The sequence below is a fragment of the Vombatus ursinus genome, unplaced genomic scaffold (genome assembly GCF_900497805.2).
Source record: "Vombatus ursinus unplaced genomic scaffold, bare-nosed wombat genome assembly UNPS02014636.1, whole genome shotgun sequence".
NCBI lineage: Eukaryota > Metazoa > Chordata > Mammalia > Diprotodontia > Vombatidae > Vombatus > Vombatus ursinus.
The window spans coordinates 19045-44967 of NW_020954414.1; the positions used below are offsets into that span (position 1 = coordinate 19045).

The 25923-nt window shown below is 41.6% G+C and overlaps 1 protein-coding gene across 1 annotated transcript in view; it reads right to left on the bottom strand.

Moving 5' to 3' along the window:
• Positions 1-2184: 2184 nt before the first annotated feature.
• The window catches only part of NCAPD2 (non-SMC condensin I complex subunit D2), a 39860-nt gene continuing 16121 nt past the window's right edge, over positions 2185-25923 (bottom strand). Inside the window, exons 9-31 of the mRNA XM_027861294.1 lie at positions 25482-25679; positions 24711-24845; positions 24527-24614; positions 24263-24443; positions 16109-16233; positions 15445-15678; positions 14966-15140; positions 14553-14637; positions 11810-11943; positions 11389-11521; positions 11212-11296; positions 10966-11133; positions 10309-10481; positions 9092-9203; positions 7806-7929; positions 7393-7548; positions 6849-7026; positions 6641-6735; positions 5819-5899; positions 4708-4891; positions 4386-4515; positions 2792-2947; positions 2185-2415 (exon numbers count right to left, since the gene is read on the bottom strand). Coding sequence (XP_027717095.1) covers positions 2327-2415; positions 2792-2947; positions 4386-4515; positions 4708-4891; positions 5819-5899; positions 6641-6735; positions 6849-7026; positions 7393-7548; positions 7806-7929; positions 9092-9203; positions 10309-10481; positions 10966-11133; positions 11212-11296; positions 11389-11521; positions 11810-11943; positions 14553-14637; positions 14966-15140; positions 15445-15678; positions 16109-16233; positions 24263-24443; positions 24527-24614; positions 24711-24845; positions 25482-25679 — 3219 coding nt within the window. The 3' untranslated portion in view covers positions 2185-2326. The remainder of the gene's footprint in view (positions 2416-2791; positions 2948-4385; positions 4516-4707; positions 4892-5818; positions 5900-6640; positions 6736-6848; positions 7027-7392; positions 7549-7805; positions 7930-9091; positions 9204-10308; positions 10482-10965; positions 11134-11211; positions 11297-11388; positions 11522-11809; positions 11944-14552; positions 14638-14965; positions 15141-15444; positions 15679-16108; positions 16234-24262; positions 24444-24526; positions 24615-24710; positions 24846-25481; positions 25680-25923) is intronic.

The window sequence follows — 25923 nt, forward strand, 5'->3', positions numbered from 1 at the left end:
CCTTCAGACATGCCTGTGCCTCCCCTTCCCCCATCCTTAAAAAACCTTCACTAGACACTTGCTCAAGCTTCATCCTCCCCTCAAGCTGTCAACCTGTATCTTTCCTTCCTTAGCCAGCCAAAATCTGAGAAAATATCTATACACATTGCTCCAGTTTTCTCACTCCTCAGCCCTTTGAAATCTTGTTTCCTATGTCATCACTGAGGCTGTTCTCCCCAGATCTCAAATGGCCAAATCTGACAGCCTTTACTAGGTCTTAATCCTTCTTGACGTTCCTGTTGCATTTTCCATTGTTGTCTCTTCTTTATTACTATCTTCTGGGTTCTCAAAACCACTCTTTCCTGGTTCTCTAGTTGTCTGAACCCTCCCTCCTCCACCTCTGTTGCTGGCTGTTCATCTACCATGCCTAACTCCATTTTCTGTCCCTCATGTCTTCAAGGCTTTGTTCTGGGCCCTCTTTTCTTCTTTCCACACATTTTCGGTGACATCATCAGCTCCCATAGGTTTAATCAAAACCTTTATGCAAATGACTCACAGATCTAGATATCCATTTCCAATTATTCCCAAATTTTAGTCCCAAAACACCAATCGCCAACACCCAATAGGACATTTTCAAACTGATTATCCCATAGACAACTCAAATTCAACATGTCCAAAGCAAAAAACTCATCTTCTCAAATCTATTAAAACCTTTCAAACTTCCTCCATTCTTCCAGATTTGTAACCTCATAGTTACCCTGAACTCACTGGCCCCACCTATCTCCCCATCTCTCCCATCCAACTCCTTCTTTCCTCACATAGCCACCACAGTTCAGGCCCTCATCACCTACCACTTCCTAGGCTTTTGCTGTGGCCTCTTCATTGGTATCCCTGCTTCAAGTCCCTCCTTACCCAGATCCATTCTCCACACTGCTGCCAAAGGGATTTTCCTGAAGCTGCAGATTTGCCTGTGTTTTTCCTTACTCAGTGAACACCAGAATAAAACACAATTTCCTCAGGTTAGCTTTCAAGGTTGCTCTCTTTCCAGAATCATTATACATTACTCTCCCCTCTCCCACTCTACAATCCAGACAAACTGGCCTTCCCTCTGCTCCTTACACAAGGCACTCCATTTCCTGTCTCATGCCTGGAAGGTATTTCTTCCTTACCTCTGCCCCAGAGAATCCTGTTTTTCCATCAAGGTAAAGCTTATGCAGCTAGGTGGTGCAGTAGATACAGTACTGAACCACCTAAGTTCAAATCCAGCCTTAGACACTTTTACTAGCTGTGTGATCTTGGGTAAGTCACTTCACCGTTTGCCAGTTTCCTCATGTGTAAAACGAGCTGGAGAAGGAAATGGCAAACCACTCCACCATCTTTGCCAAGAAAACCCCAAATGGGGTCATGAAGAATCAGACACAACTAAATGCAAGTTTATGCAATGCCCTCCTACAGGAAGCCTTGCCTACTTACTCTCAATTGCTAGTGCCCTCCCACCCCACCTTGTGTGTATTCTGTATGGACTTCAATATGACCATCTTAAACAGGTGCATATTATTTCCCCTCAGAGGATGTATGCTCTTGGAGAGTAAGGATTAATTCCCTTTGGATTTGGTGTGCTCAGCGCCTAGCAAGGTGCCTGATGTATCATGGACATTTAACACTTATGGACTACAGGCTATAGGTAGTAGTATGACATGCAAATGACATGAAATGTAGCTCCAGGGTCAATCTTTAATCCCCGAGGGTCATGAGTCATGCATTCAGGAGCTGCAACTCCTCTGAAGAAAAAACAAAGGGCCTCCACCCCAGAAACAAAAGCTGGTCAGGTGCTGTGCACTGCTATCTTTCCACATTAGATATAGCTTGGCTCCAGGGTCCCATAAGTGAGAGGAAGGCAGAGACAGGAGAGCACTCCCATTGCATCCCTCTAGGTGAGGGCACTGCACGCCTAGCAGCAGCTCTGCTCCTCTTAAGTTAGTGGTGGGGAGGTTGAAAGGAGGAAAACTATGATCTCTCAGAGGCCGCCTAATGCTTATTTGAGATCTCACAGTGAGTTGTGCCAGCACCTAGAGTGCCTGCATCCTTTCTCTGGTTCTTACTTGATTATCTTCCACTGGTGGCTGCCAGAATCAAGACAGGGCTAAAGTTTCTAAAAGAAGGTCCCAACTTAGACCAAGGAAGGTGGCTAAGTGAAGATTCCTGGGAAGTACATGAATTTTTTTTTATTTGTAAAAAAACAAGGGCACAGGGAAACATATATTACAGAGGAAGAAGAGCCAGCCTTGGCTCAATTATTTCCACAGGGCCCCCTCTCCCTACACGACAGGGATGGGAGGAGGGCGCCTTAAGGCCTTCTGGCTGCGGTAGATGCTCGGCGGATAGGGGTTGTCTTCTTAGGCGTTTCATCATCTTCTGTCATCTCTGCTGAGCACTCTGAGGAAGAGAGGGGTGGAAAGGGTAAGAGAAAGTTGAAGCATGAAAGTAAAGAACAGGTCACCCAAAACAGACTGGCTACAGACAGAAAGAACACCGACCGGAATTCAGGAGGCTGGGGTTCTCATTTTACCTCTGACCTTCTATCTATGGGCCTCCCCTATACAATGAGAAGGCGGGCCTAGATGACCTTTAAAGATCCTTCTAGCTCCCTGAACAGTCTAGGATTCCATGATCCCTGGTGTCACCTGTCACCAGTTCCAGAATCATGAGGCAGTGAAGTCTTCTAGTTCAGGGTGAGCCATGGTAGACCTCATCTACCTGTGCACTCTCACTCTAGGCCCCAGGTACTATACTGCGGATTTGAAACATTTACCTTCCTCACTAGATTCATCGCTGGAAAAGACGATTGCAGTCTTCTTAGAAACTGGCTTTCTGGTGTTAGTACGTCGTTCAGTAGTACCCCGAGGCTGAGGGGTAACAAAGTCACTGTCTGAAGTGGCTGAAGGGAGGCCTTGGCGAAGACAGGTGTCTAGGGTCACAGGAAGAAGACATGGATGAGTGTCAGGATCCAGTCACAAGCTACTTTTAGTGGAGAGACCTCCCTCTCTCCTCTACATTTGTTTTCTTTTTAAAAGTATAATTAAAATTATGTTTTTTTAAAAAAATTAATGGAAGTCTACTTTCTCTTCCTCCTATACCCTTTGCCACATTAAAGAAAAATAAAACCCTTGTAACAGACATGCATAAGCAAGCAAAAAAAACTCTCCTACTGGCCACCTCCAAAAAATGTTTCTCAATCTAAACCCTGAGTCCATCACTTCTCTGTTAGGGCCATCGTTAGTCCTCTGGATTGGGTAGAATTCTTAAATGTTTCAAAGTTGTTTGTCTTTACAAGAGTATTGTTATTATAGAAATCATTCTCTTGATTCTGCTCACTTTATTCTATTTTGGTTCATGCATCCCTTTCATCATTTTCATGCAAGTCTTCCCCTTCATGTTTTCTCTGCAACCTTCCCCTTCATCACATCTTACAGCACAGCACAGTAGGACTGCATCATATTGATGTACCATAATTTGTTTGGTTAGTTTTCAATTCATGGGCAACCTAATTCCAGTTCTTTGCCACCACAAAGAGCTGCTATAATTATTTTTGTACATATAGGTGTTTTTCCTCTTTCTTTGCCCTCTTTGGAGTATATACCTAGTAGTCGTATCAGTGGGTCAATGGGTTTATGTATGTAGTTTGATAACTTTTTGGGCATTGTTCCAAATTGCTTTCCAGAAAGGCTGGATCAATTTATAGTGCCACAGTGTATTAAATGTACCTGTTTTCTCATAGCCACTCAAGAATTTTTTACATTTTCTTGGGTCAACTTTGCTAATTCAGTGGGGGTAAGGTGGAACCTCAAAGCTGCTTTAATTTGCATATCTTTATTATTATTGATTTGGGGCATTTTTTTTATATGGTTATTGAAAATTTGGATTTCTCCCTCTGAAAACTGCCTATTCATATCCTTTAATCACTTATCAATTGGGAAATTGCTCTTCTTAAAAATGTGACTCAGTTCCCTATCACCTTTATCAGATCAATTTGATGCAGAGACTTTTCCTCCCAGTTAACTACTTCTCTTCCAATTTTAGCTGCACTGGTTTTATGTGTGTAAAACCTTTTTCATTTTTTGTAGTCAAAATGATCCATTTTACCTTCTGTAAATTCTTCCCCATCCACAGATCGTTTCTTCCCTGCTCCTCTCATATGTAAGTCATGTACCATTTGGAGCTCATCGTGATACATGCTGGGCGCTGCTGGCTCCACCGAGTTTCTGCCAGATTGCCTTCCCAGCTTCCTTAGCAGTTTTTGTTGAACAATGAGTTTGTCCTACATTTCTAACCCATGTCCTAATCAGTAGCTTCTCATTTGGGCCATTGGTTCTTTTACACATTTTAACTTGAGCTATCTCACATACCACTGATGTGCCTTCCAGTTGTTGGCTGGGATAGCGGATCAGCACCTTGATCAGTCTCAGGCTCCTCGGCTCCATCCAGTCCTCGGGTGTGACAGACCCGAAGTTTTTGTTCAAATTCATCCACCAGAGCCTGAAGTAAAAGGGGAAGGAATCAAGAAAGGGTCTGGAAACATAGTTATTGCCATGCAGGACAAAAAATAAAGTCTGGTAGTAACTGAGGTCCTAAAGTCTTATTTGCTCAGTTAGGAAGCCACTAGCATTGCTCAGAGAGCAGTAGAGATGTTGTAACCTCCAGAAGAAGAGAGCTGCAGGCCCTCCTCACCTTGCCCTCAGGCTTAGCCCAGCGCCGAAGTTTGCCTACAGCTGCCAGGAAGGCATTGAAGATGGTCTCATCGGACAATTTGTCTCCAAAGCACTCAAAGTTGTCTTGCATCTTACGAAGGCCTCGCTCTGTGAGCGGCAGCAATGACAAACAGTAGGCCAGATCTCTGTGTTGCCTCTCAGTCCTGATGACAGACAGGAATTTATGAGAGTAGGGAAAGGTAGGCATTAAATTAAGCAATCACAAAGCATTTGCTAAGTGCTTACAGTGTGTCAGGTATAGCATATCCTAATGCAAAAGTTAGATAGTGCCTACTCACAAAGAGCTTACATTTTTCATGGATAAGTAACAACAGGAGAGGTGTGAACAGATAAATATACACAGCATATATAAAAAAAATACAATGGGTGGTGGGGGGCACACTAAGAACTGAGGAAACCAGCAAAGGCCTTTTGAAAGAAGTGGCTCTTGAGCCAAATCTTGAAGGGAACTAGGGATTCCAAGAGGCACAGGTAAAGAGGAAGTTCATTCCAAGCACAGGAGACAACCTGTGCACTACGGACTGTCATCTCTAAGGAACAGAATGCAGGCTGCCTTGCCTAGAATATAGGGAGAGGAATGTATAAACAGCCTGGATATAAAAGCTCCAGTCGGATTGGTAAGGTCTTTAAATACCAAAATGGGAGTCTGTATTTTAATCTAATGGCAACTGTGACACATTAAGACTTCTTGAGTAGAAGAGGGACAGGGTCAGATCTACACTTTAAGAACGTCAGCTTGGCAGTTGTCAGGAGGTTAGATATAGACTGAATGCATGGAGCTTAATTTATGAGTTACTGTAATAGTCTGAGAGGTGATGAGAATCTGGATGTCTTCCATGTGCCTCTGCCATGTGCCCAAGATCACACAGGTGTTAAGTCACAGAGTCATGGTTTAAGTTCATATTAAAGTCCGGCCTTCTTTCCACTGTTCCACCATACCCCTTCTGATCCTCATCACCCACAGCTCCAGGGAGACTCGAGGGTCGGAATGGGAGGGGGGAGGGATTCTTTCCTTCCCAGATTCCTTTAGCATGACGAACTCTACACCCCTACCCCATTGACAAGCATACCAGGCTGTTCTGAACCTTTGGCACAGCTTCTCCACCAGACTCTCTGTTTGCTTGTCCTTGGTGATGTAGGACAGAAGCTGCCTGTGAGGAAGAGGAGAACTGTGGCTCCCACCAGTGCCTATCCTTTTCCACCCTTACATTATATTCTGCCACTCCCTCGCTTGGGTAGGAGGGATCTTCTTTTCCACAGCCCTATGAATTTCTAACTGACCTTTTGACTTCTCCCATCTAGAGATTTTAATGCAATCTCAAAGATCATCTTGATCAACCTGTATCTGAGCAGGATACAGAAACCAAGGGAACAATTTAAAAATGAAAGACAAACTGACACATGGTCCAGGTAGAAAAGAAATAGGGTTTTGTAGGTCAGAGAGAGGAAAGAAGTTCTCTACAACATACCTAGCAAGTGCTACTCTAGCTCTTGCACGAAGGTCTTTTTTTTTTTTTTTTGGGCAAATGGGGTTGAGTGACTTGCCCAGGGTCACACAGCTAGTGAGTGTCAAGCGGTTGGTCTGAGGTCGGATTTGAACTCAGGTCCTCCCAACTTTAGGGCCAGTGCTCTATCCACTGCGCCACGTAGCTGCCCCTACGAAGGTCTTTAAAAACCCTCCCTAGTGGTTAGAATGCCCTTTTCTTTTAAAATCAAGCCAATGATCTGCCCCCTGGGCCAAGGACAGCAAGTCATCTTTCACATGATCCTTCAAGTACTTGAGGACAGATCCCACTCCCCTTCACTCTTCTCTAGGCTGCATGTTGCTAGTGGGGTCACGACCACGCCACAGGAAAAGCTCCAGGGGATGCTCTGTGGCTCAGGGCAGGCACCTCATGATGGTGTGGAAAGATTCCTCCTCCACTCCACTTTCGGGATCAGACAGGCGACTTATAATGTCAGGAAGCAGATTGTAGACTACGTTGCCCTGTAGGGGAGAGGAACAGAGGCAGCTGCAAGTACCTGTCTGACGTGCATATGCACACCCCTGGTCCAGCACACCTTCCTTCTGGCCGCCTCTGGGTGGGCTCACCCTCTCACCTTGCCAGCAAGCTCATTGAAAAAGTTCTTTGCGAGAGCAGCAACTTCAGGCTCTGGGTCAATAAGCAACACGGCCATCTCGCTCACCTGCCCCTTCACCCTCACCAGATCCTTCAGGATTAGGTGTGTCATTACCAGCCCGGCTGTTTTCCGAACTTGAGAAGCTGGGTCCCGGAGTCTAGGGCAGACATTCGAGGTCAGTGGGAATACCTCAGCACCAGTTCCATTCAGGAGAAAGGACCAAGGCCCTGTATGTGGTCCCAAAACAACTCCCCAAAGCACGAACCCTCCCCCTCCCTTCATAATGCAGATGAAAAAGGGTCACCGACTAGGGGCAAAAGTCAATGTTTTGAGTTTTGTTCTTAGGTGTCCAGGTCAGCAATGTGATTAGCCTCAAATCAGCATTTGGCACAGCAGCTCCCAATACATACTCAAAGTAATGCTGATGACTGATGTTGTTTCAATGGCCGAGTCAAATGACTCCTGCCTGACTTTCAGGTTCCTAACCCTTGGTGACAGTTGAGCCTCATGTGGTAAGTCTTACCTAGCATAAAGGTTAGGAGTCCAGGGCTCTACCAGGTTGGGGAATCTGATAGCCAAATCCCCAATAGCCACCATGAGGTTGGATCGAACAACGGGAAGTGAAGACTTTTCCAACATAGTGAAGAGGAGGCGGAGCTGGGAATCACAGAAAGTGGCACTGGGGGCAGAGAAAGGAAGGATACTTAAGGAAGTGATAAGGGGCAGCTAGGTGGTGCAGTGGATGGAGCTCTGGCCTTGGAGTCAGGAGGACCTGAGTTCAAATCTGACCTCAGACACTTGACACTTAGCAGCTGTGTGACCCTGGGCAAGTCACTTAACCCCGACTGCCTCACCAAAAAGAAAGGAAAAAAAAAAAAAGGAAGTGATACCCCCTCAACTCTCTTTTAAAAGGTTGTGCCACAAACCAAGGCCTACCTGATCATGCAGAACTTGCCAAGAGCTAGTGAAGCAGCTGTAGAGAGGGTTGGGTCACTATAGAGGCCAGGATTATTACAGACCTTGAGCAAAAGGGGCACAAAAGCTGAGAGTAACTGTTTGCCTGTTGGAAGACAAAGGGATCAAGTTTCAGGCTGGAGATAGGAGCTCAGGCAGTAGGCAGTACACAATAACTCTGACCCAGCAATTCCACTATGGGGACCAGAGCCAAAGGATGCTATTAAAAGGGGGAAAAAATCTGTGCAAAAACACCTACAGCTGTTTTATCTGTCATAGCAAAAAATCAGAAATAATCTCTACCTATTGACATACCATACATAAGGCAGTGGCTAGACAGCTGGGCTTAGAGTCAGGAAGACCCAAGTTCAAATTCAGCCTCAGACACATATAAATGTAAGTGGTGTGACCCGGAGCAAGTCACTTAACCTGTTGGCCTCTATTTCTTCAACTGTAAAATGAGGATCATATCATATTAATCATATAAAATAATTTATTATTACTGTTGTTTATATGTATAATAATACCTCCCAGGGTTGTTGTGAGGATCAAATAAGATAAAATTTGTAAAGCACTTATTATTAGCACAGTGCCTGGCCTCATAAATGCTTTTTCCCTTCTTCCTTTATAGCGAGACTGGTGTATCAGTATAATTGGATACAACTGTGCTATAAAAATAGGAATAACACAAAGAAATATGAGCAGATAGGAGGTGATACAAAGTAAGGACGACAGAATTAGAAAAATGGCAACAATATCGCTGCATACAGATGGGACAAGAACAGCTACACAGCAAAGAAATCATTCTTATTATTTTAAGTTTGTATCACATTTTTCCAATAAACTCCTGTGCCCTTACCATGGAGCAGAACTGATGCTCAACTATGAAGGCTAGGACTGGCCAAGTCTTACCCAAGTTAGAAAGACTTTGCCTAAGAGCTCCAGACCAGACTGTATGTCTGTCCATGACCAATGGACAGACCGATAACTAATCTAGCTAAGTTTGGAGAGGCAGGCCACACAGTGATGAATTTTTTTTTTCTACTGCAGTGTGGAGGGTTTGTGAACTGCTGGTGAAGGAAGTAACAACACCCACTACATAATGAATTCGTGAATTTATATCTAAGTACTACATTATAATTTTAAAAATCAAAGTGTAAATTTGTACTTACTGAAGATATTATTAAATTTATAATAAAAATTATGGTTTCTTGTTAAAAAGTAAATCAGTCTGGGATAGAGGAATACCACCCTGACCCCTCATTTACCATCCAGCAGCTCCATCTCGCAGATACTTCGGATCAGCTCTGCCTCTGTGTCATCAGCAGAAGCACCTACTAGGCCTAACTCCTCCTCCATGGTACTCTCATTGCTGGTATTCTAGGGAAGAGATTAGGAAATCACAAAATTATCAGAGGCAATTAAGAAGTCCTCAACAACTCTTATTCTAGCCTTTATTCACTTTGCAGTCTGCTTCTGGAGAATTAACATGACACTAAATTAAAGGCAAAGTTTAGGACAAAATCCCAGTCCTATCTCCTATTCCAGGATTATTTCTAAAAGACAATGGAAGAAGTCAGTGGAGAAAACATAAAGTTCAAAATAAGGTAACCTGGGCTCAAGAAGCAAAGACTGTTATTCATGTTTCAAATAATTTGAGTATAAGTTGTTACGTCTCATTGCTCTCTCTCTCTCTGGGACCTTGGGCTCTTGGAAATTATTGCTGGCACAGTTGAGAACCAGCTCAGCTAAGTTGGAAGGGGTTCATCACCAGGTGATTATAATTTGTTTGGTCATAGCAGTGAATTAAAGTATTGACTAAAAGTGTGGAGCCTTGGTCTGGGGCAGTGGAGGGAGTACCCACACTGATTAAAAATCATACAGCCTTGTATTTATTAATGAAACTTTTTTATTATAATTAATAATATTTCCTGAGATTTAATAACCATTAACACAAACTGTCAAAAACATACCAAATAAAATGTCATATTTTATAGGAAATGAGGTATTTATAAAGCACTTTGCAAACCCTAAAGTGCTATATATGCATCAGCTTTTGAAGGGGGAGGGGGGAATCAAGAGAAAACAGATTGGAAATCATAAGGTCTGAAACAATAACCATAATAACAATGATGACAACAGAATAAAATCTTAAAAATTCATCAAGTAAGAAAGTAAAATCCAAAGAATTAACAATCAACAGAATACTTTTACTCTGTGTCTCTACATAGTTCCACTACCTCTGACTTTACTGAATAACTATTTATATAAGAACTTCCTCCTTAGGCAGAAGTATACAAAATGTTGTATTTATATATACCCCTCTATTCTTTGTGGTGTGAACAAGGCAAAGATGATTTTTTCCTCTCCATTTCATAGCTAGGAATATGGAGGTCTCAAATGGGAAAATGACTGCTCTGAAGTCACACAGCAAATCAGAGGGAGGGCTGCGAGGTGGGACAAGTGCTCAGATACCCCATCTGACCTTTTCCTTCTGCCCTTTCGTCTTGGCTTCCTCCTGCTCTTCTCGAAGGACGCGGCGTCGGCGGAGCTCACTGCTCACTGCTTGCTCCAAATGCACCAGCTGTTGTAGGGCCACATCACCAGCCAAGGACAGCAGATTCATCAGCAGGAAGGTGGGAAGTGTAGCTGCTGCTTCTGAGGAGAAATAAGCAACTGCATTTCAGGGCCCTTCTTCCCGGATTTCTAATGTGTTCTTTCTCTCTCACTTGTTCTGGTACTGCTCTGATTGAAAAAAGGAGGGGTTCTCTACTTTGGTTCATGAGTGTGTATGCACATAAAAATACATAAAAACAAATACCCAAAGCATATACATAAAGATGCATGCCCTCCTGAACCCAGACCCATACAACAGCAGGTATCATGCTCATATTTGAGCCCCAGCATCCCTAACAGGATGATCACAGGTGGTGTTTGCTTTCACCACATCATATTTCCCCCTAAGTATCTGCTCTCTGCTCCTTGGCGGCAGGAATGCTACGGAGGGAGGGAAGCAGGGCACAAAGAGCTTCTAAACATGTCACCCTGCCTGAGCATCCCTCTCCAACTCCACTCTCCAGGCCTGGGAATTAAGCATCCCCGCTCTCTAGGCACTCGCCTTGTGCCCACGTTCCCCACTTACTAGTGCACTCCTCAGTTGTACTTGGGTCCTGTATCCTCTCCAGAGTCTGCTTCCCACAACCCTGTAACAGTTGAGCACAGATAACCTCAGGTCCTTCTGCTAGCTGATAGATAAGGGACACTGCCACCTCCTTGAAGGGGATCCAGAGTGGGTCTGGGTGGACAAAACCTGTAAGAAATTTAAGGAGTTATCTATTTCTTAAAAGGCCACTTTCCCTCTCTTCACACCTCTGTCTTGGCAACTAACCTTTAATCACCATCTCCCGGAGCCGCTCAAACAATTGGTGGTCTTGGGGCAGCCGGAATGGGGGGTGGCTTTTGCCCAGGCCAGGCTATGGTAAACAAGAGGGTGATTTCTGGATCAGGCAAAATCATCTTTCCTACCCCCAACCCAGGCAGTGTATAGTAACTATCCCACACTCACCTTTTGGCTGTCAGAGATGTTGGCAATGGCCTGGCATACCTGCTGGGCCAGTCGATAATCCTGTTCTACCTTTTCCTCTAGTGCCACACTTACTAGTGTGCCCAGATTGCTGCCAACAATTTCTGGATTTCCTCTGCGGGAGGAAAATGTGGGGGTTAAGGAAGAGTTATATAATAACATATATCCTAAGTGTCTACTGGGGGCTAAACCTGCAGCATACTGGAGCTTCCAATGGACAGAAAGAGTCACTGGGTAAGGCTCTGACCTGGGCACAAGTCTCACAGTTATGACAGCAACACACACAATGCTCAGTTTGCTATTACTAGAAGGCAAAGGAAGGTAACAAGGACCCTTCCCTCAGACTTGGCCTCTTCTCTCAAATCCCACTCCACTGTCTACACATAAGTCCCCTGAGCCTTACTTTGCCATCATTCCAAGTAGCATGACAGAGGAGCAGCGCTCCAGGGGGGAGCAGGGAACCTTCTCAGTAACACGTTCCCACAACAGTTGGGTTACTGCTGGCTTCAGTTCTCCTTTCTGCACAAATTCACACAACTGAAGAAAAGAAAACATAAAGAGGGCTCATCAGGGGATTTCAAAAAACGAAACAAAAATGAAAAAAGGTCCTCTCCCTGCTCCCCCTTTATTTCTCTGAATACTTGGGCATAGAGTGAAGTTTCAAAAGGCAAGGTAGCACCAAGGGCAGGTGCTCTACTTTCTGTAGGAAATGCATAGGAACTTATCAACTATTCATATTTCTAATTAACACCTCCATCATTTAACTCCCAAATCGATGGCCTCGAGCCCTGACTTATTTTTCAAGCCATTCCTATAGTTCCAACTGCAACATGGACATTTTACTAGGATGACTTTTCTGAAAAAAATTTTTGAAAAGAATTTTAAAGTGTTTTATAGTGCCTTTCATTTTACATGTCATTTCCAATACACTGATCCACTGACTCCTCCTTTGTAACAATGAAAAGGTTAAATTAAACCAACCAATAGGGACTGTAGTTGAAAGCACATGCAAGAGCCCATGCCCAGGAGTCCCCTTGATCTCTCCAGAAAGGAGGAAGGTGTGTTTCCTCACCTGTTCTCCTGGACTGAGATCTCTCATTTTAATTAATTAGATTCTAGCTTTAAGTACTGTATTCATTATACAAGAACTATGAGTATTTGAATGCTGATGGGGCCCTTCTTTCTGTCTTTGACCTCCTGGGGCCCATGCCCAACACTGAGATCACTGGGTATTAATAGTTTAGTGCCTTTTCTCAAACAACTTCAGAATACTTCCATAATTCCTCCAACATGACATTTCTTTCTTTTATCATCAGGTACCTTGTTGAATATGAAGGGATAGCATGTCCCAAAATGAACTCCTCTTTATCTCCATTTTTTATTTACTTAATTCAAAGAATCACAAATTCTAAGAACTGGAAGGAACCTCAGAATGGTTTTAGTCCAACCCATATCTGAACAAGACTCTCTTCTACAAACATTCCAAATAACTGGTTATCTAGCATTCGCCTCAAGATGTTCTATGAGGGTGAACCTGCTACTTTTCAAAACAGCCCACTCCATATCAGAACAGCTTTATCTAGTAGAAAATGTTTTCCTTATATTAAGTCTAAATTTGCCTCTTTGCAACTTCCATTTGTTCCTGGATCCACTCTGGGGGCCAGGCCAAACAAATCTGATCCCTCTTCTCCTGACGTTTCACTTGGCACAAAACCTTGGAGTCACCTCTGACTCTTTCTTTTCCATGTTAGTTACCAAGTCTCCCTTCTGATTGACATGTCTATCATTCTTCCCATCCTTATAAGTCAGCATACTGGTCCAGGCCCCTATCATCTCATGTTGGTATTATTGCACTGACCTCTAAATATGCCTCCCTGCCTCCAATTGCTGACCTCTCTCCAATCCACCTTGCATATCTATCAGCCTAATTTTCCTTAAGTAAATAAAAATGGTTGACTTACTCTTTTATGACTACTTTTATTTACTGTTTAGTTAACAATTTGCCCCCTAGTCATAGTGGTAAAAGATCTCTCTCCACTTCTCCTATAATTATTTTATGATAGGATCCTTTATCTTTAAGTCATTGATCCATTTGGAGTTTACTGTGTTATATGTGATGTAAAACATTAGTCTATACCTAATTTCTACAAAACCATGGGAAACAATTTGGAGCTATACCCCAAAAGTCACCAAATTAAACAGAGAAGAATAGCATATACTTTGACTGCGCAATAATACTACGTTTAGGCATATGTAATGCATGGAGATAAAGGATAAAATATAGGCATTTTTATATAAATGTTAGCAATTATTGTGATTATTGTTATTGTTGTTGTAAAATGGGGATAATAAAGCACCTACCTGGTTGGTTCTTCATTTGTAAAGTGAGGGAATTAGATTAGATAGCAAATGTCTCTTTCATGAGTTCTAGCATTCTGTGATTCTAGTTATCTTCATGTTCAAAAATTCCCACCACCTACAGCAATGACAGCTCACATTTCTATGGTACTTTAAAGTTGCCAGCGGGGTAAGGCTATGCCAGTAGACCGTAGGACATTTTTTGGTGGATTTCTAAGCCAGCTGCTGTCACCTTCCCTAAGCCTCCCTTCCTCCCAGTTGATAGAGAGTCCCAATGCGGTAAGAGTAGAACAGCTAACTGGAGTATTCTGTCAGCTTCAACCACCTTGTTGATCTCAAGACTTTAGGGTAACAATGCTTTGCAACAGTTTTGGGACCCCCTGATCTACAGGACAAAATAGGAATAAACTGGGTGTCACATTCAAAGTCCTCTAGAAGCTGGTTCAACTTTGTTGTAACCTTGGGGGCAGCTAAGTGGCGCAGTGGATAGAGCACAGGCCCTGGATTCAGGAGGACCTGAGTTCAAATCCGGCCTCAGATACATAACACTTACTAGCTGTGTGACCCTAACCTACTCACTTAACCCCCATTGCCCAACCAAAAAACAAAAACAAAAATAAAAACAAAAACAAACTCTCTTCTCTTTTTGTAGGGGGTTTAAAGAAAGAATAATGTATTTCTGTTGCATTCCTCACCCTGCCTGACCCAATGTTTGGCACAAAGTGGTAATTCACTAAATACTTGATGAAAAAAAGCTAGAAGATGAGACAAAATATGAAGACACTTACAATTTCTTCCAGACACTGAATTGTCCCAACTGAAGCATCCACCAGGAGCAGAGAGAGGTTTTGAATTAAAATCTGAGCCTTGCCTCTGTGGGATCAGCAGTAAGCAATTTAATTCAGAAATTAATAGTTTATTTACAATTCCTCCACTTTTAACTGTATCCCAGAAAGGTAGGGATTCCTAAAAATATTGCACAATTTGGGTTATGGCCTGATTTGTGAGGTTTCTGGCTCTGAACAGTGGTAAGCTAACACCATTGTCAAATGGTATTTCTGGGAAGTCTATTCTCCCAGTCCTATTATTTACCTTATAATCTATAATCCCAAAGCACTGACTGACTAAAAAATTCCCACAAAAAACCTGATCTCATAAAAATCAGTTAAGAGGGGACAAAGATGGAAAGGGCTCTACATACCTGGCAGAATCTCCTTTGGGGTGGAGGTAGAGCTGGCGGTAGGCATTGAGCACAGCTTCCCTGACACCGGGTTCCTTGGACCACACAAGAGGTAGCATTCGACGTACCCCCAACAGTGCTTGTGGTACTCCAAACTGGTACACCATTACAAAGAACTCAATCACCTCTTGTACCACTGATGAGACAGATAAAAATGGTCATTCCTGCTCAACATATCACTAAAAGGCAGCTGCTTCTTCCTGGTCAAATACAGTTCTGTGGATAGAAATTTCCCACAACAATCCAGTTCCATGTCCCTACCCTATTACAAATAGAATTTATCTGCTGCCAGTTCATGCAGTGATATTATGAGTAAATTAACCTAAAGAGACACAATCTTTACCCTTAAATAAACAATCTATGAAATACTGAGAGGATGGCTGCTTCAACTTTTAAACCCAGGAACGTTAGCTCCTCTTCCCAGAGGGGCCCCAGCATACCAGAAGTGGTGTTTTCATACATCATCTTGCTGATGATACCAATGGCTTCAGTGACTTGCAAAGAAAAGTTGTAGGCATCCTGCAGATACTGTACTAGCATCTCTTGCTTTACTAATTCTTCCTTGTCACTGTTGTTCTCTACCATCCCATGTTTGTCCTCAGGTACAGCATCCACAGAGGCTGTTTTGTCTGGAGAAACCTGTAGATTCTTGTCCTGAGTGGAACTTGTGGGGCCTAGAATTTCACAATATTTCTTATTGGTAGGGCAGCTAGGTGGCGCAGTGGATAGAGCACCAGCCCTGAAGTCAGGAGGACCTGAGTTCAAATCTGGCCTCAGACCAAAACACTTGACACGTACTAGCTGTGTGACCTTGGGCAAGTCACTTAACCCCAACTGCCTCACTTAAAAAAAAAAATTCTTATTGGTAGTGAAATGAATGGTTCTAAAAGCCAGGAAACATCTTTAGGTCTTTCCCCTATTATTAATTTGGACTGAAAGTGGACACACCCCTCCCCGCCTCAAAAAAAAAAATATGGTTCATGGTGGCAGAGTGAATCTTTAAATCTTTCAAGGATTAAAGACTGAAGACTTCACATAGATTTTTAGACTACTGTCATTCTAATGCTACGTGGGCTATGTCGGGAAAGGAAAAAGGAGTATTACCTTTGAAGATCTCTCTTAGCAGATTCAGGATTCTAGTCTCTTCCGAGTCCTCTTGGTTCATATGATTAAAGGGTGCTTCCTCCTGGAAGTGGTGTATAGCTTCTTGGGTGAGAGTGATGGCATGCCTGTAAGAATCCATTTATAGTCAGCAAAACTTAAGAGTAAAGCACCAAGCTGCTCTCTTTTAGCCTGACCCAGTCTCATTACAGCTTTCCTAAAGGGACATTCCCAATTCCAACAAATCTCCAAAATTGCTGTCCCCAAAGGATAGGGATACTTCTATTAAAAAGATGAGGGTTGCCTGACATGTATAGGTATTCCCAATAACTTTTTGTCCTTTTTTTTTTAACCACTTGGGGTTAAGTGACTTGCCCAGGATCACACAGCTAGTAAGTGTCAAGTGTTTGGTCTGCCGGATTTGAGCTCAGCTCCTCCTGACTTCAGGGCCGGTGCTCTATCCACTGCGCCACCTAGCTGTCCCCCATATTTTCAAAAGACACAAATTTCTATCAAATTCTCCAGGAACTCGAAACAGATTAGTAATATAAAGCAACCAATGCCTTAGATCCAAAAATCTAATCCTTTCACCAAAAGCCACCTTAAATCTGTTTTAAAACATTTTAAATACTGTTTATGAAAATGGTAGGTTGCCAGCTGCCAAGAGAAGTGCTATCATATTTAAATTTCAAGAAATAGCCAATCCAGGAAAGATTTCTGTTGGAAAGGGCCAATTTTTATTCTTCTCCTTCTTTAAAAAGAAGAGATCTGAACCACTAATAATGAAAGAAATATAAATCAAAAGAACTCTTGAGTTTTCACTTCATACAGAGAAAATTGGCAGAGATGACAAAAGGTAAGAATGATCAATGTTCATAGAAGGAATTGTGGAATAATAGGTGCATTAATATATAGTTTGTAGAACTATGAATTGATTCAAGTATTCTAGGAAAGAATCTGGAATTATGCTAAAAAAGTAACTGAAATGTCCATACCTTTTAAAAGACCTACAGGCTCCACTGCTAAGCATATACCCAAAAAAGGTCAAAGACAGAAAGAAAGGTCCCATATTTTCCAGAATATTTAGAGCAACATTTTTTGTAGCAGAAAAGAACTGGAAACTAAGTAAATGTTCATCAACTGGGAAATGGCTAAGCAAATTTTGGCACATGAACGCAATAACTTTTACAAACTGATGATATAAAATTAAATAAGCAGAACAACGAAAGCAATATATACAATAACTGTAACAATGTAAAAAACAACTAAAATAGTAGCTTTGAATCAGTTCAACCACTCCAGAGAAAAATTTGGATATATGTCCAAAGAGCTAAAAAACTGTGCAGACCCTTTGACCCAGCAATACCATTACCAGGTCTATATCCCAGTAAGATTTAAAAAAAAAAAAAAAAGGAAAAGGACCTATATGTACAAGAATATTTATAGTAGCTCTTTTTGAGGTGGCAAAGAATTGGAAATGGAGGGGATGGCCATCAACTGGAGAATGGCTAACCAAGTTGTGGTACATGATTTTGACGGAACACTACTGTGTAAGAAATAATGAGCAGGATGGTTTTAGAAAAACTTGGAAAGACTTATATGAACTTATGCAAAGTGAAATGAGCAGAAATAGGAGAATATTATACAAAGTAATAGCAATATCATAAAAATGATCAACTGTGAAAGACTTAGATACTCTGATCAAGACAACGATCCAAGATAATTCCAGAGGACCCATGACGAAAAATGATATCCACCTCCACAGAGAGAAAACTGATAAGCTCTAAATGCAGATTGAAGCAAAACTTTATTTTTGTCTTATTTTTTTGTCTGTGTTTTCTTTTGCAACATGGCTAATATGGAAATGTTTTGCATGACTTCAAATGTATAATTGATATAAAATTGTTTGCCTTCTCAAGGAGGGGGAAGGGGCAGGAGAAAGGGAAAGACTTTGAAACTCGAAATGTTAAAAAATGATTGCTAAAATTTTTTTACATGTAATTGGGAAATATTTAACTAAATATATTTTAACTATAAATATATTTTTAAAAAAGGACTAAAACAACCAAAACAAAATGCTATCTAATTAAAATGATCAAGCTTGGCTCCCTAAGAGATATGAGAATAAAGACCTATTACCTCCATTCTTTGCAGAGCCAGTCAACAAACATTTATGAAATGCCTACTATGTGCCAGGAACTGTGCCAAGCACTAGGGATATAAAGAAAGGCAAAAACAGACTCTGCCCTCAAGGAGTAGATAATCTAATGGGGGAAACAAAATGTAAATAATTAAGTACATACAAGATAAATCCAGAATCATTAGAAGGTAATCTGAGAGAAGAATGTAGCAACTCAGGGGAACTGAAATGGCCTCTTTCAGAATGTAAGACTAACTGAGTCTTGAAGGAAGCCAGGGTGATCACTTAACTTGTTTGGGCTTCAGTGTCCTTTTCTCTGTCCCTCACTTCAGGAAATTATATATATCACTAATACTTCTCTATCCCAAGGAGATCAGTGAAGGAGAAGACCACGGGTACAAAAATACTCATAGCACCTTTATTTGTTGTGGCAAAAAACTAAAAACTCAAGGGTGCCCATCAACTGGAGAATAGCTGAATGATCCACTGTATACAGAGTATTGGACACCTCATATGAATGTAATGATTATTAAGCCTTAAGAAACAGTCAAGGGATGGTTTCAAGGAAACCTAGGCAGACCTATATGAACTATTACAGAGTGAAGTACAGAACCAAAAACATTGTAAAGATAAACAATTTTGAAAGAAGAAAATTGATCAAAGAAATGATCATCCATGACTCCAGAGGAATGACAATGAAAAATATGCCCACCTCCTGACAGAGAAGTGATGATTTCAAGGAACAGAATGAGACATGTATTTTGGGACATCCTTAAAGTTGGGATTTATTTTGTTTGATGATGTATATTTTACAAGGATTTTGTTTTCTCCCTTTCCCTCCCAAATTTTGGGGAGAGAAGTAGACTATTAATAGCACTGTCAAATGGGAAAAAAAGTCAGTGAAGCACTTAAAAATGTACTGAAGAGAAGGAAATTCAGAAGGGAACATATGAAGACAGCTTTGAAAGTAAGATATTCAACTTTTTATATACTTAAAAGGAAAAGGAAATTGTATATATAAAAGATTCAGGGTTTTATGAACCCTCATTTTATGCTATAATCTGTATAAGAAAATGATCAGTTTTTTTTTTTAGATATAAAATAAAAATAAGAGGGTCAAACTAGATGACCCTCCAGAGGTCAACTCCAGCTCTAAAACTGAGGTTCTATGATTCCTCATCCTCATAAATAATCTTTGTGATCCAAAGACAGAGTCTTGCAGGATACCATGCTTATGTTAAGAGACTAATAGTACAATAATAAAGTCAACTGAAAAGTAGCAGTAAGACAGGAATAGTAGCAAAAAGAGAATATGGTCATGAAAGCTAAGGAAAGAGAGTATCCAGTAGGAAGAAGGGAGTAGTCAGTGTATCAAAGTCTGCAGAGAGAGATTAAGAGGATGACAACCGAGAAAAGGCTATAGGATTTATGTTATGAGATCACTGATGACCGTCGCAACCTCCAGGCACTCCATCCCTTCCATTTATTTTTTCCTAATCCATCACTGACGATCTATGATAGACTTGATTCAAAGACAGAGTGACCAGAAGAAGGCATTTATTTTGTTTCTTGCAAGAAGCAGGTGTGCTGCTCCCAAAGGGCATACACGGATACAGAAGCAAGAGCAAGGTCTTAAACCTTAAAGTGTATCAGATAAGTTAATACCTTAAGGTGTGTCAGATAAGCTAATTAAGCACGCGCAGATGCAAGAACAGCAGTTAGTTATTTGTCAATACTTGTAGTTAAAGAGTACCTGCTAATCAGGATATACTAATCCACAGTATCCTGTTTTTACATTAACTTCTGTGGAAACTGAAAATTTCACAAACATCTTCTTTTCACAGTCTAGCTTTACTTTTCTCTCTTTACAAACAGCATACCCTACCCCGGACTCTCCTATCCCCTCATCTTACTGATCTTGATGCCCTGTCATACCTCAAACCTACTGATTCCTTCTCTACTCCTCATGTGCAGTGCTGAACACAGAGTCATTTTGATTGATTTCACTACAAATTTATGTTATGTAATCTCAGTTGGGCCTTGAATGATGCATGGCAATCTTATTTTTTTTTTAATTCTAATTAATTAATTAATTTTGACCCAGTTACATGTAAAAAAATTTTAAACATTCATTTGTAAAACTGAATTCCAAATTCTCTCCCCTGCTCCCTCCCACCCCTCCTCATTGAGAAGGCAAGCAGTTCAATAGAGGTTATACATTCAGAGTCATGCAAGACATATGGTAATCTTATTATTCTTGTCTAATCAACTCTTACATGTCCTACAATTGTTCCAAACCTCCTCTCTCCTCAAACCTTTCCCTAAGCTATCCCTATCTTCCCCCTTCAGCTTGCCTTGCCTCTTCCTTCTTCTTCCTTTTTTTTGTTTTTTTTTTGTTTTTTGGTGAGGCAATCAGGGTTAAGTGATGCGCCCAGAGTCACACAGCCAGTGTCAAGTGTCTGAGGCCGGATTTGAACTTGGTCCTCCTGACTCGAAGGCCGGCGCTCTATCCACTGCACCACCTACCTGCCCCCTTGCCTCCTTCTGTACCAAGCAAAGAAACTATTTTATCAGTTTCCTCATCTCCTCTACTTTCATACCACAAAATCCTTGCACATTTTCATTAATGCTCTCCTTTGCTCCAGTCTTTAAAATAGCCCTTCTCTTTGCTGAAGCAACCTCTCTAAGAATGTCCTTCATCTATTCTTGGAATTTGTTCCATCAGTAGCTCCCTCCCTCTCCAGTGGGTTCTGTCCTACCCAGAGGCCTATAAACATGTTCATAAGTGGTCTATTCATTTTAAAACAAAACAGAACCTTCACTTGACCCTACCATTCATTCTGTCAAGCTATTGTCCTGCATGGCTATCCCTCCTTTCACAGCAAGATTCATCTTTAAAAAAAAAAATTCTGTTCAACAGACAGTACAGAAGGACAGTTATCTGGGCCCAGAGTTGAACAGAAGGACAAGAGTAGTCTATATTGCTTTTGGGAGACTTGAAAACTCTTTTACTGATTTAAAGCTTCCCATGAAAGCAAATGCCCATTTTTAATGCTAAAAGTGTGGCTATATGGCAGTGAGACATGGAACACCACTGCCTCTGAAGAGCTAATGATGAGTATTACAAAGAAGTCAATGGAGAAGGACAAGGTGAGCGTAAAAATAACTAAAAACAAACTCAGGACAGAAGTAAAGGACATCATTGAGGAAGTGTAGGACAAGAAGAGTGGACAAGAAGAGTGGATGAGCTATTACATGGCAAGTGAGGGATAATAGGTAGAGGGCCAGAGCACTCCTCAGGTAGGTACCCTTTGGATGTTGAAAGCAAGGAAGACCTTCAGGAAATGGGTAGCAGACACCCTGAGGCAAATTTTTGGGAAAATATAGAGAAGAGGAATAGAGGATGGGTAGACATACATGGATTACAGTCTGCATCATCTGAGGGCACTCTTGCATTAATGAGATGACAGATCACATAACATCCCTTAACCCACTCCATGTTTAAGCCCAACTGAAATTTTATGACATTCCCTAAACAGGACATTCTATCTCCACGTGCATGGCACAGAACTATCCCTTACAGCTAGGATGCAATCCTTCTCTCCTTCCGAAGATCTTTCTTTCCCCACTGGGCTCAGTTCAGATTCCACCGAGTTTGGGGTGGAACACTCCCTGACACCACTCCTTTGGCCATGTTCAGTATTCTCTCTCCTGTCGAGAACCTTCCATTTATTTTTCTGCATATGCAGGTGTCTCTCCAAGAGAATGCAAGTAGCACGAGGGCAGAAGCTGTTTAATTTTTGAGTCTGTTTCCCCAATACCTAGTACACAGTATTGAATGGAGAAGGAAATGAAAAAATACTTACTCTGATTAGGAAGAAAAAGAGCAGTGGTAACAGCTGTGGCAATGAATGAGTTCATGGGTAGATGGATTAGCCTAAGTGAGATGTAGGGAAACTGCTATAATCAAAAAGAAGTAGACTAGGGACTACCAAAGCAGAGAAGTTTGGGGAAAAGGAGGAAAAGACCTGAGAATGGTCTCAATCTTCTCACTGAAGTAAAAAGCTAAATCAGGGGTGGGGAACCTGCAGCCTCAAGGCCACACATGGCCTTCTAGGTCCTTAGACAGGACCGTTAGACCGAATCCAAGGTTTATAGAACAAATCCTTTTATTAAGGGGATTTGTTCTGTGAAGTTTGTATTCAGTCAAAGGGCCACACTTGAGGACCTAGAGGCCTTGAGGCCTCAGGTTCCCCAACTCTGGGCTAAATTGTCTTTTGTAAGTATAGATAATAAAAATCTAGTTCAAGTCTATAAGAGAAAAAAAAGTTAGATGAGTCACTTTGGGGAATGAGACAGATAATAAAAAAAAGTACAAAACAATGTAGTGGAAAAGCACTTAGAATGTGGGATAAGTTCAAAGGAGTGGTCCAGGCAAAGTGCTGTGAGATTTGAAGAGACGGAGGTCACTTTCAGCTGGGAGAATTGGGACAGGGCATTCACTGAGCAGGAAGCACATGACACAGAGAGATTGCAGTGAGAGGAGGATGGGGTGGGACAGAGAAAGAAGAATCCATTCCAGATATGGAAAATAGTGGGGAAAAAAAGGTACGGGGCTGGACAGCTACTATAAATGAAGAGCCACTTGACTAGAATATTAAGGTGAGGGAAGTTATTAGATAAATACTGTAAAGACAGCTAGTTTAGGGGCATGGATAGTTTGAAAGGCAGTATCAAGAGACTCTATTTTACTTGCTAGGGAGCAACTAAAGGCATTTTAATAGAATGATGTGATCAAACTGATACATGAAAATTTCCTGGGAAGCAGTACAGAGGTTTGGAGCACACATAGCCCAAAGTAAAGACAACCACTAAAAAAGCTATTACATGACTCTAGGCAAGAGATAACAAGGGCCAAACATAAAGTGACTCTATGGGAGAGGAAAAGAGGAGGAAGATGCAATACTGCCAAGGTAAAAGTAAGAGAACCTGGCTATAAAGTAGATTTGAGGGTTATGGGAAAGGAAGAAGTCAAAGATACTCTGAAATTTTGAGCCTGAGTGATTGGAAAGATGGTATTGTGCAATGAGTTGAGGGAAAGATAGGTTTTTTTGTGGGAATAAGGAGCTCAGTTTGGGGCATCTTAAATTTGAGATGTTGGCAGGACATCTACGTTTATATATCCAGCAGTTGGGAGACATGAGAATGGAGTTCTAGGGAAAAGTTAGTAGGATGGAGAGAGAAATTTGGGATCCATCTGCGGCAGATCCATAACTGAAGCCAAGGAAATGTATGAGATCACAAAATGAAGGTCCAGGACAAAAACTTAAGGGACAAGAAGATAAATACAGCAAAGAGACAGAAAGGGAGTTATCAGAGAAGTAGAAGAAACACAAGAGTGCTGTGTCACAGAAACCAAGAGGAAAGAAGATGTCAAAAAGGGGGAAGAAATGGTCAAAAGGGTTTACATAAAGTTCAAAGAGGATGAGGAAAACTCCAATGGATTTAGTAATAAGATGTCACTTAGTAGAGAACCATTTTAGTCAAATGATGGAGACACCAGGCAGAAAGGGGTTAAATGTGGATGAAGAGGACAAGTATAGACCATGTTTTCTTTGTGTGGCAGAGAAAGACAGAAAAGAGAAGGAGGGGACAAAAGTTGGAGGGGATAGCAAAGTCAAGTAAAGATATCAGTAAAATAATAGTCAGAAGGTACCAAACTATTAACTGGGTACTTAGACTGTTTTCACCTTATTATCTTTAAATTTAATATAAGTCATTTGAATTTATTTTAACCATATTTAAAGAGAAAAGGACAAAAAAGGTATACTTATCTCAATCTCAGACAAAACTATGTTTACCAAAGGCAATAAGCACATACCTTTTAGATTCAGGTCACCTGGCCATGATGAAAGCACTAGAATCATACCCTAACTTCAGTTTCTGTTCAAACCTCATCAAAGTTGAAACTATAATCCTAAACAAGTCAATGGCAGACGTTATCCTCTCCTACTTACTTATAACTGGCCTTGACAAGAAGCTGTTGGATGTGCTTTGCCACCTCTTCAGCTGTTTCTGTATCACCAAGGTTTTCTCCTTCCTTTCCATCTCTTTCTGGCAGCTTCAGGAGTTGCTGCAAGGTGGACTGAAGCTCTGGCAACATGGCTTCCCACTCCTCCTCAAGGTCTGGCACCACACCTAAGGAAAGAGACTTATTTAATTTGACTTCCAACCTGTATTTGTGCTGGTGCAATAAAAGGGTTTTCTGGGTTAGAGCTCACAGGGCGCTGTAGCTCGCCGCTTGGCTCTCATTTCCTGCAACTTCTGAGCCTCCTTCTGAAGTGGTCGGGACAGGTCAGCATCACTTAGCTATGCAAACAGAATGGATATCAGGAGTTCCTAAGGGCATCTAATCCCAACTCTTATCTTTATAATCTTTTTCTCCTGGGCAGAGAAGCTGCTTACCTTACACGAATAGGGGTTGTTGGCCAAGAAGGTGGCCAGCAGCTGGATAGCATTTTTACTCACTAACACTGATTTGTCAGCCAGTCGCCCTACTGCAAGGGTCACCACTGCCTGGAAGCGTGTCAAGGGAAGAGCCTACATGGAGAACAAGGGAAGTGTCAACTCAAACACAGTACCCATCTAAGGCACAGAGTACTTGATATTTCTTTTCTTTCTTTCTTTCTTTTTTTTTTACAGAAAGGGCCACATTTTAATTTATTTATTTATTTGCCTTTTTTTTTTTGGTGAGGCAACTGGGGTTAAGTGACTTGCCTAGGGTCACACAGCTAGTAAGTATCATGTGTCTGAGGCCAGATTTGAACTCAGGTCTTCCTGACTCCAAGGTTGGAGCTCTATCCACTGCGCCACCTAGCTGCCCCTAATACTTGATATTTCTGATCTGATTGGGTCACTCTTTTATTTCTAGGAGCATCAAGAAATTAATATAGGATAGCTAAGGGAAGTGTTGTTCTTGCTTGATCAAAAAGGTCACTAATGTCCTTAAGAGTTGCTTTGACATAAGGGTTAAGAATCTCAAAACTTTGTACAGGATAACCTTTGTTACTACCTAAGTAGTAGTAAAGGCCTAACTTAATAGGAACACATGGGGAAAAACCTCTTAACCCTCCTTTGGAGTGGAGGAATAAGCTTTACATTCTGAACACTTCCTTCAGCCTTGATAATCAGATGCTGTCTAGAGGGCCTGGGGCTATCCTTGATACGGGGCCTCACCTTCTGCTGGACTATTCGAGTAAAAAGTTGCAACACACGGCTTCGCACAAAAGAGTTAACATCATGACTGTGGGCCTGCAAGGTGTCCAAGAATTGATCCCGAGTGCCCCGGGCTGCCTCTTCCAGCTGATCCCCATTCAGCACCTGCAGCACCATTTCTGTCATAGCTGCAAGAACTGCATTGCGCATCATGTAGTTCTAGTAGAAAGAGAGAAATGCACATTAAAGGCCTCTAAGCAAAAGCTGAGGCAGACAGGAGCAATAACAGACTTAAAACAGTTTTTAGTGATAAATTATTTTAACTTCCATGCAATACATAATCATTCAAATACAGGGTTTCCCAAAAGACTCAGTACAGTTTTAAGATATGAAAGTTTAAAAGGAAGCACATGACATGGCCAGTTTTCAGCGGAAAGAAGTGAGGGTGGAACAGTTTTACGCA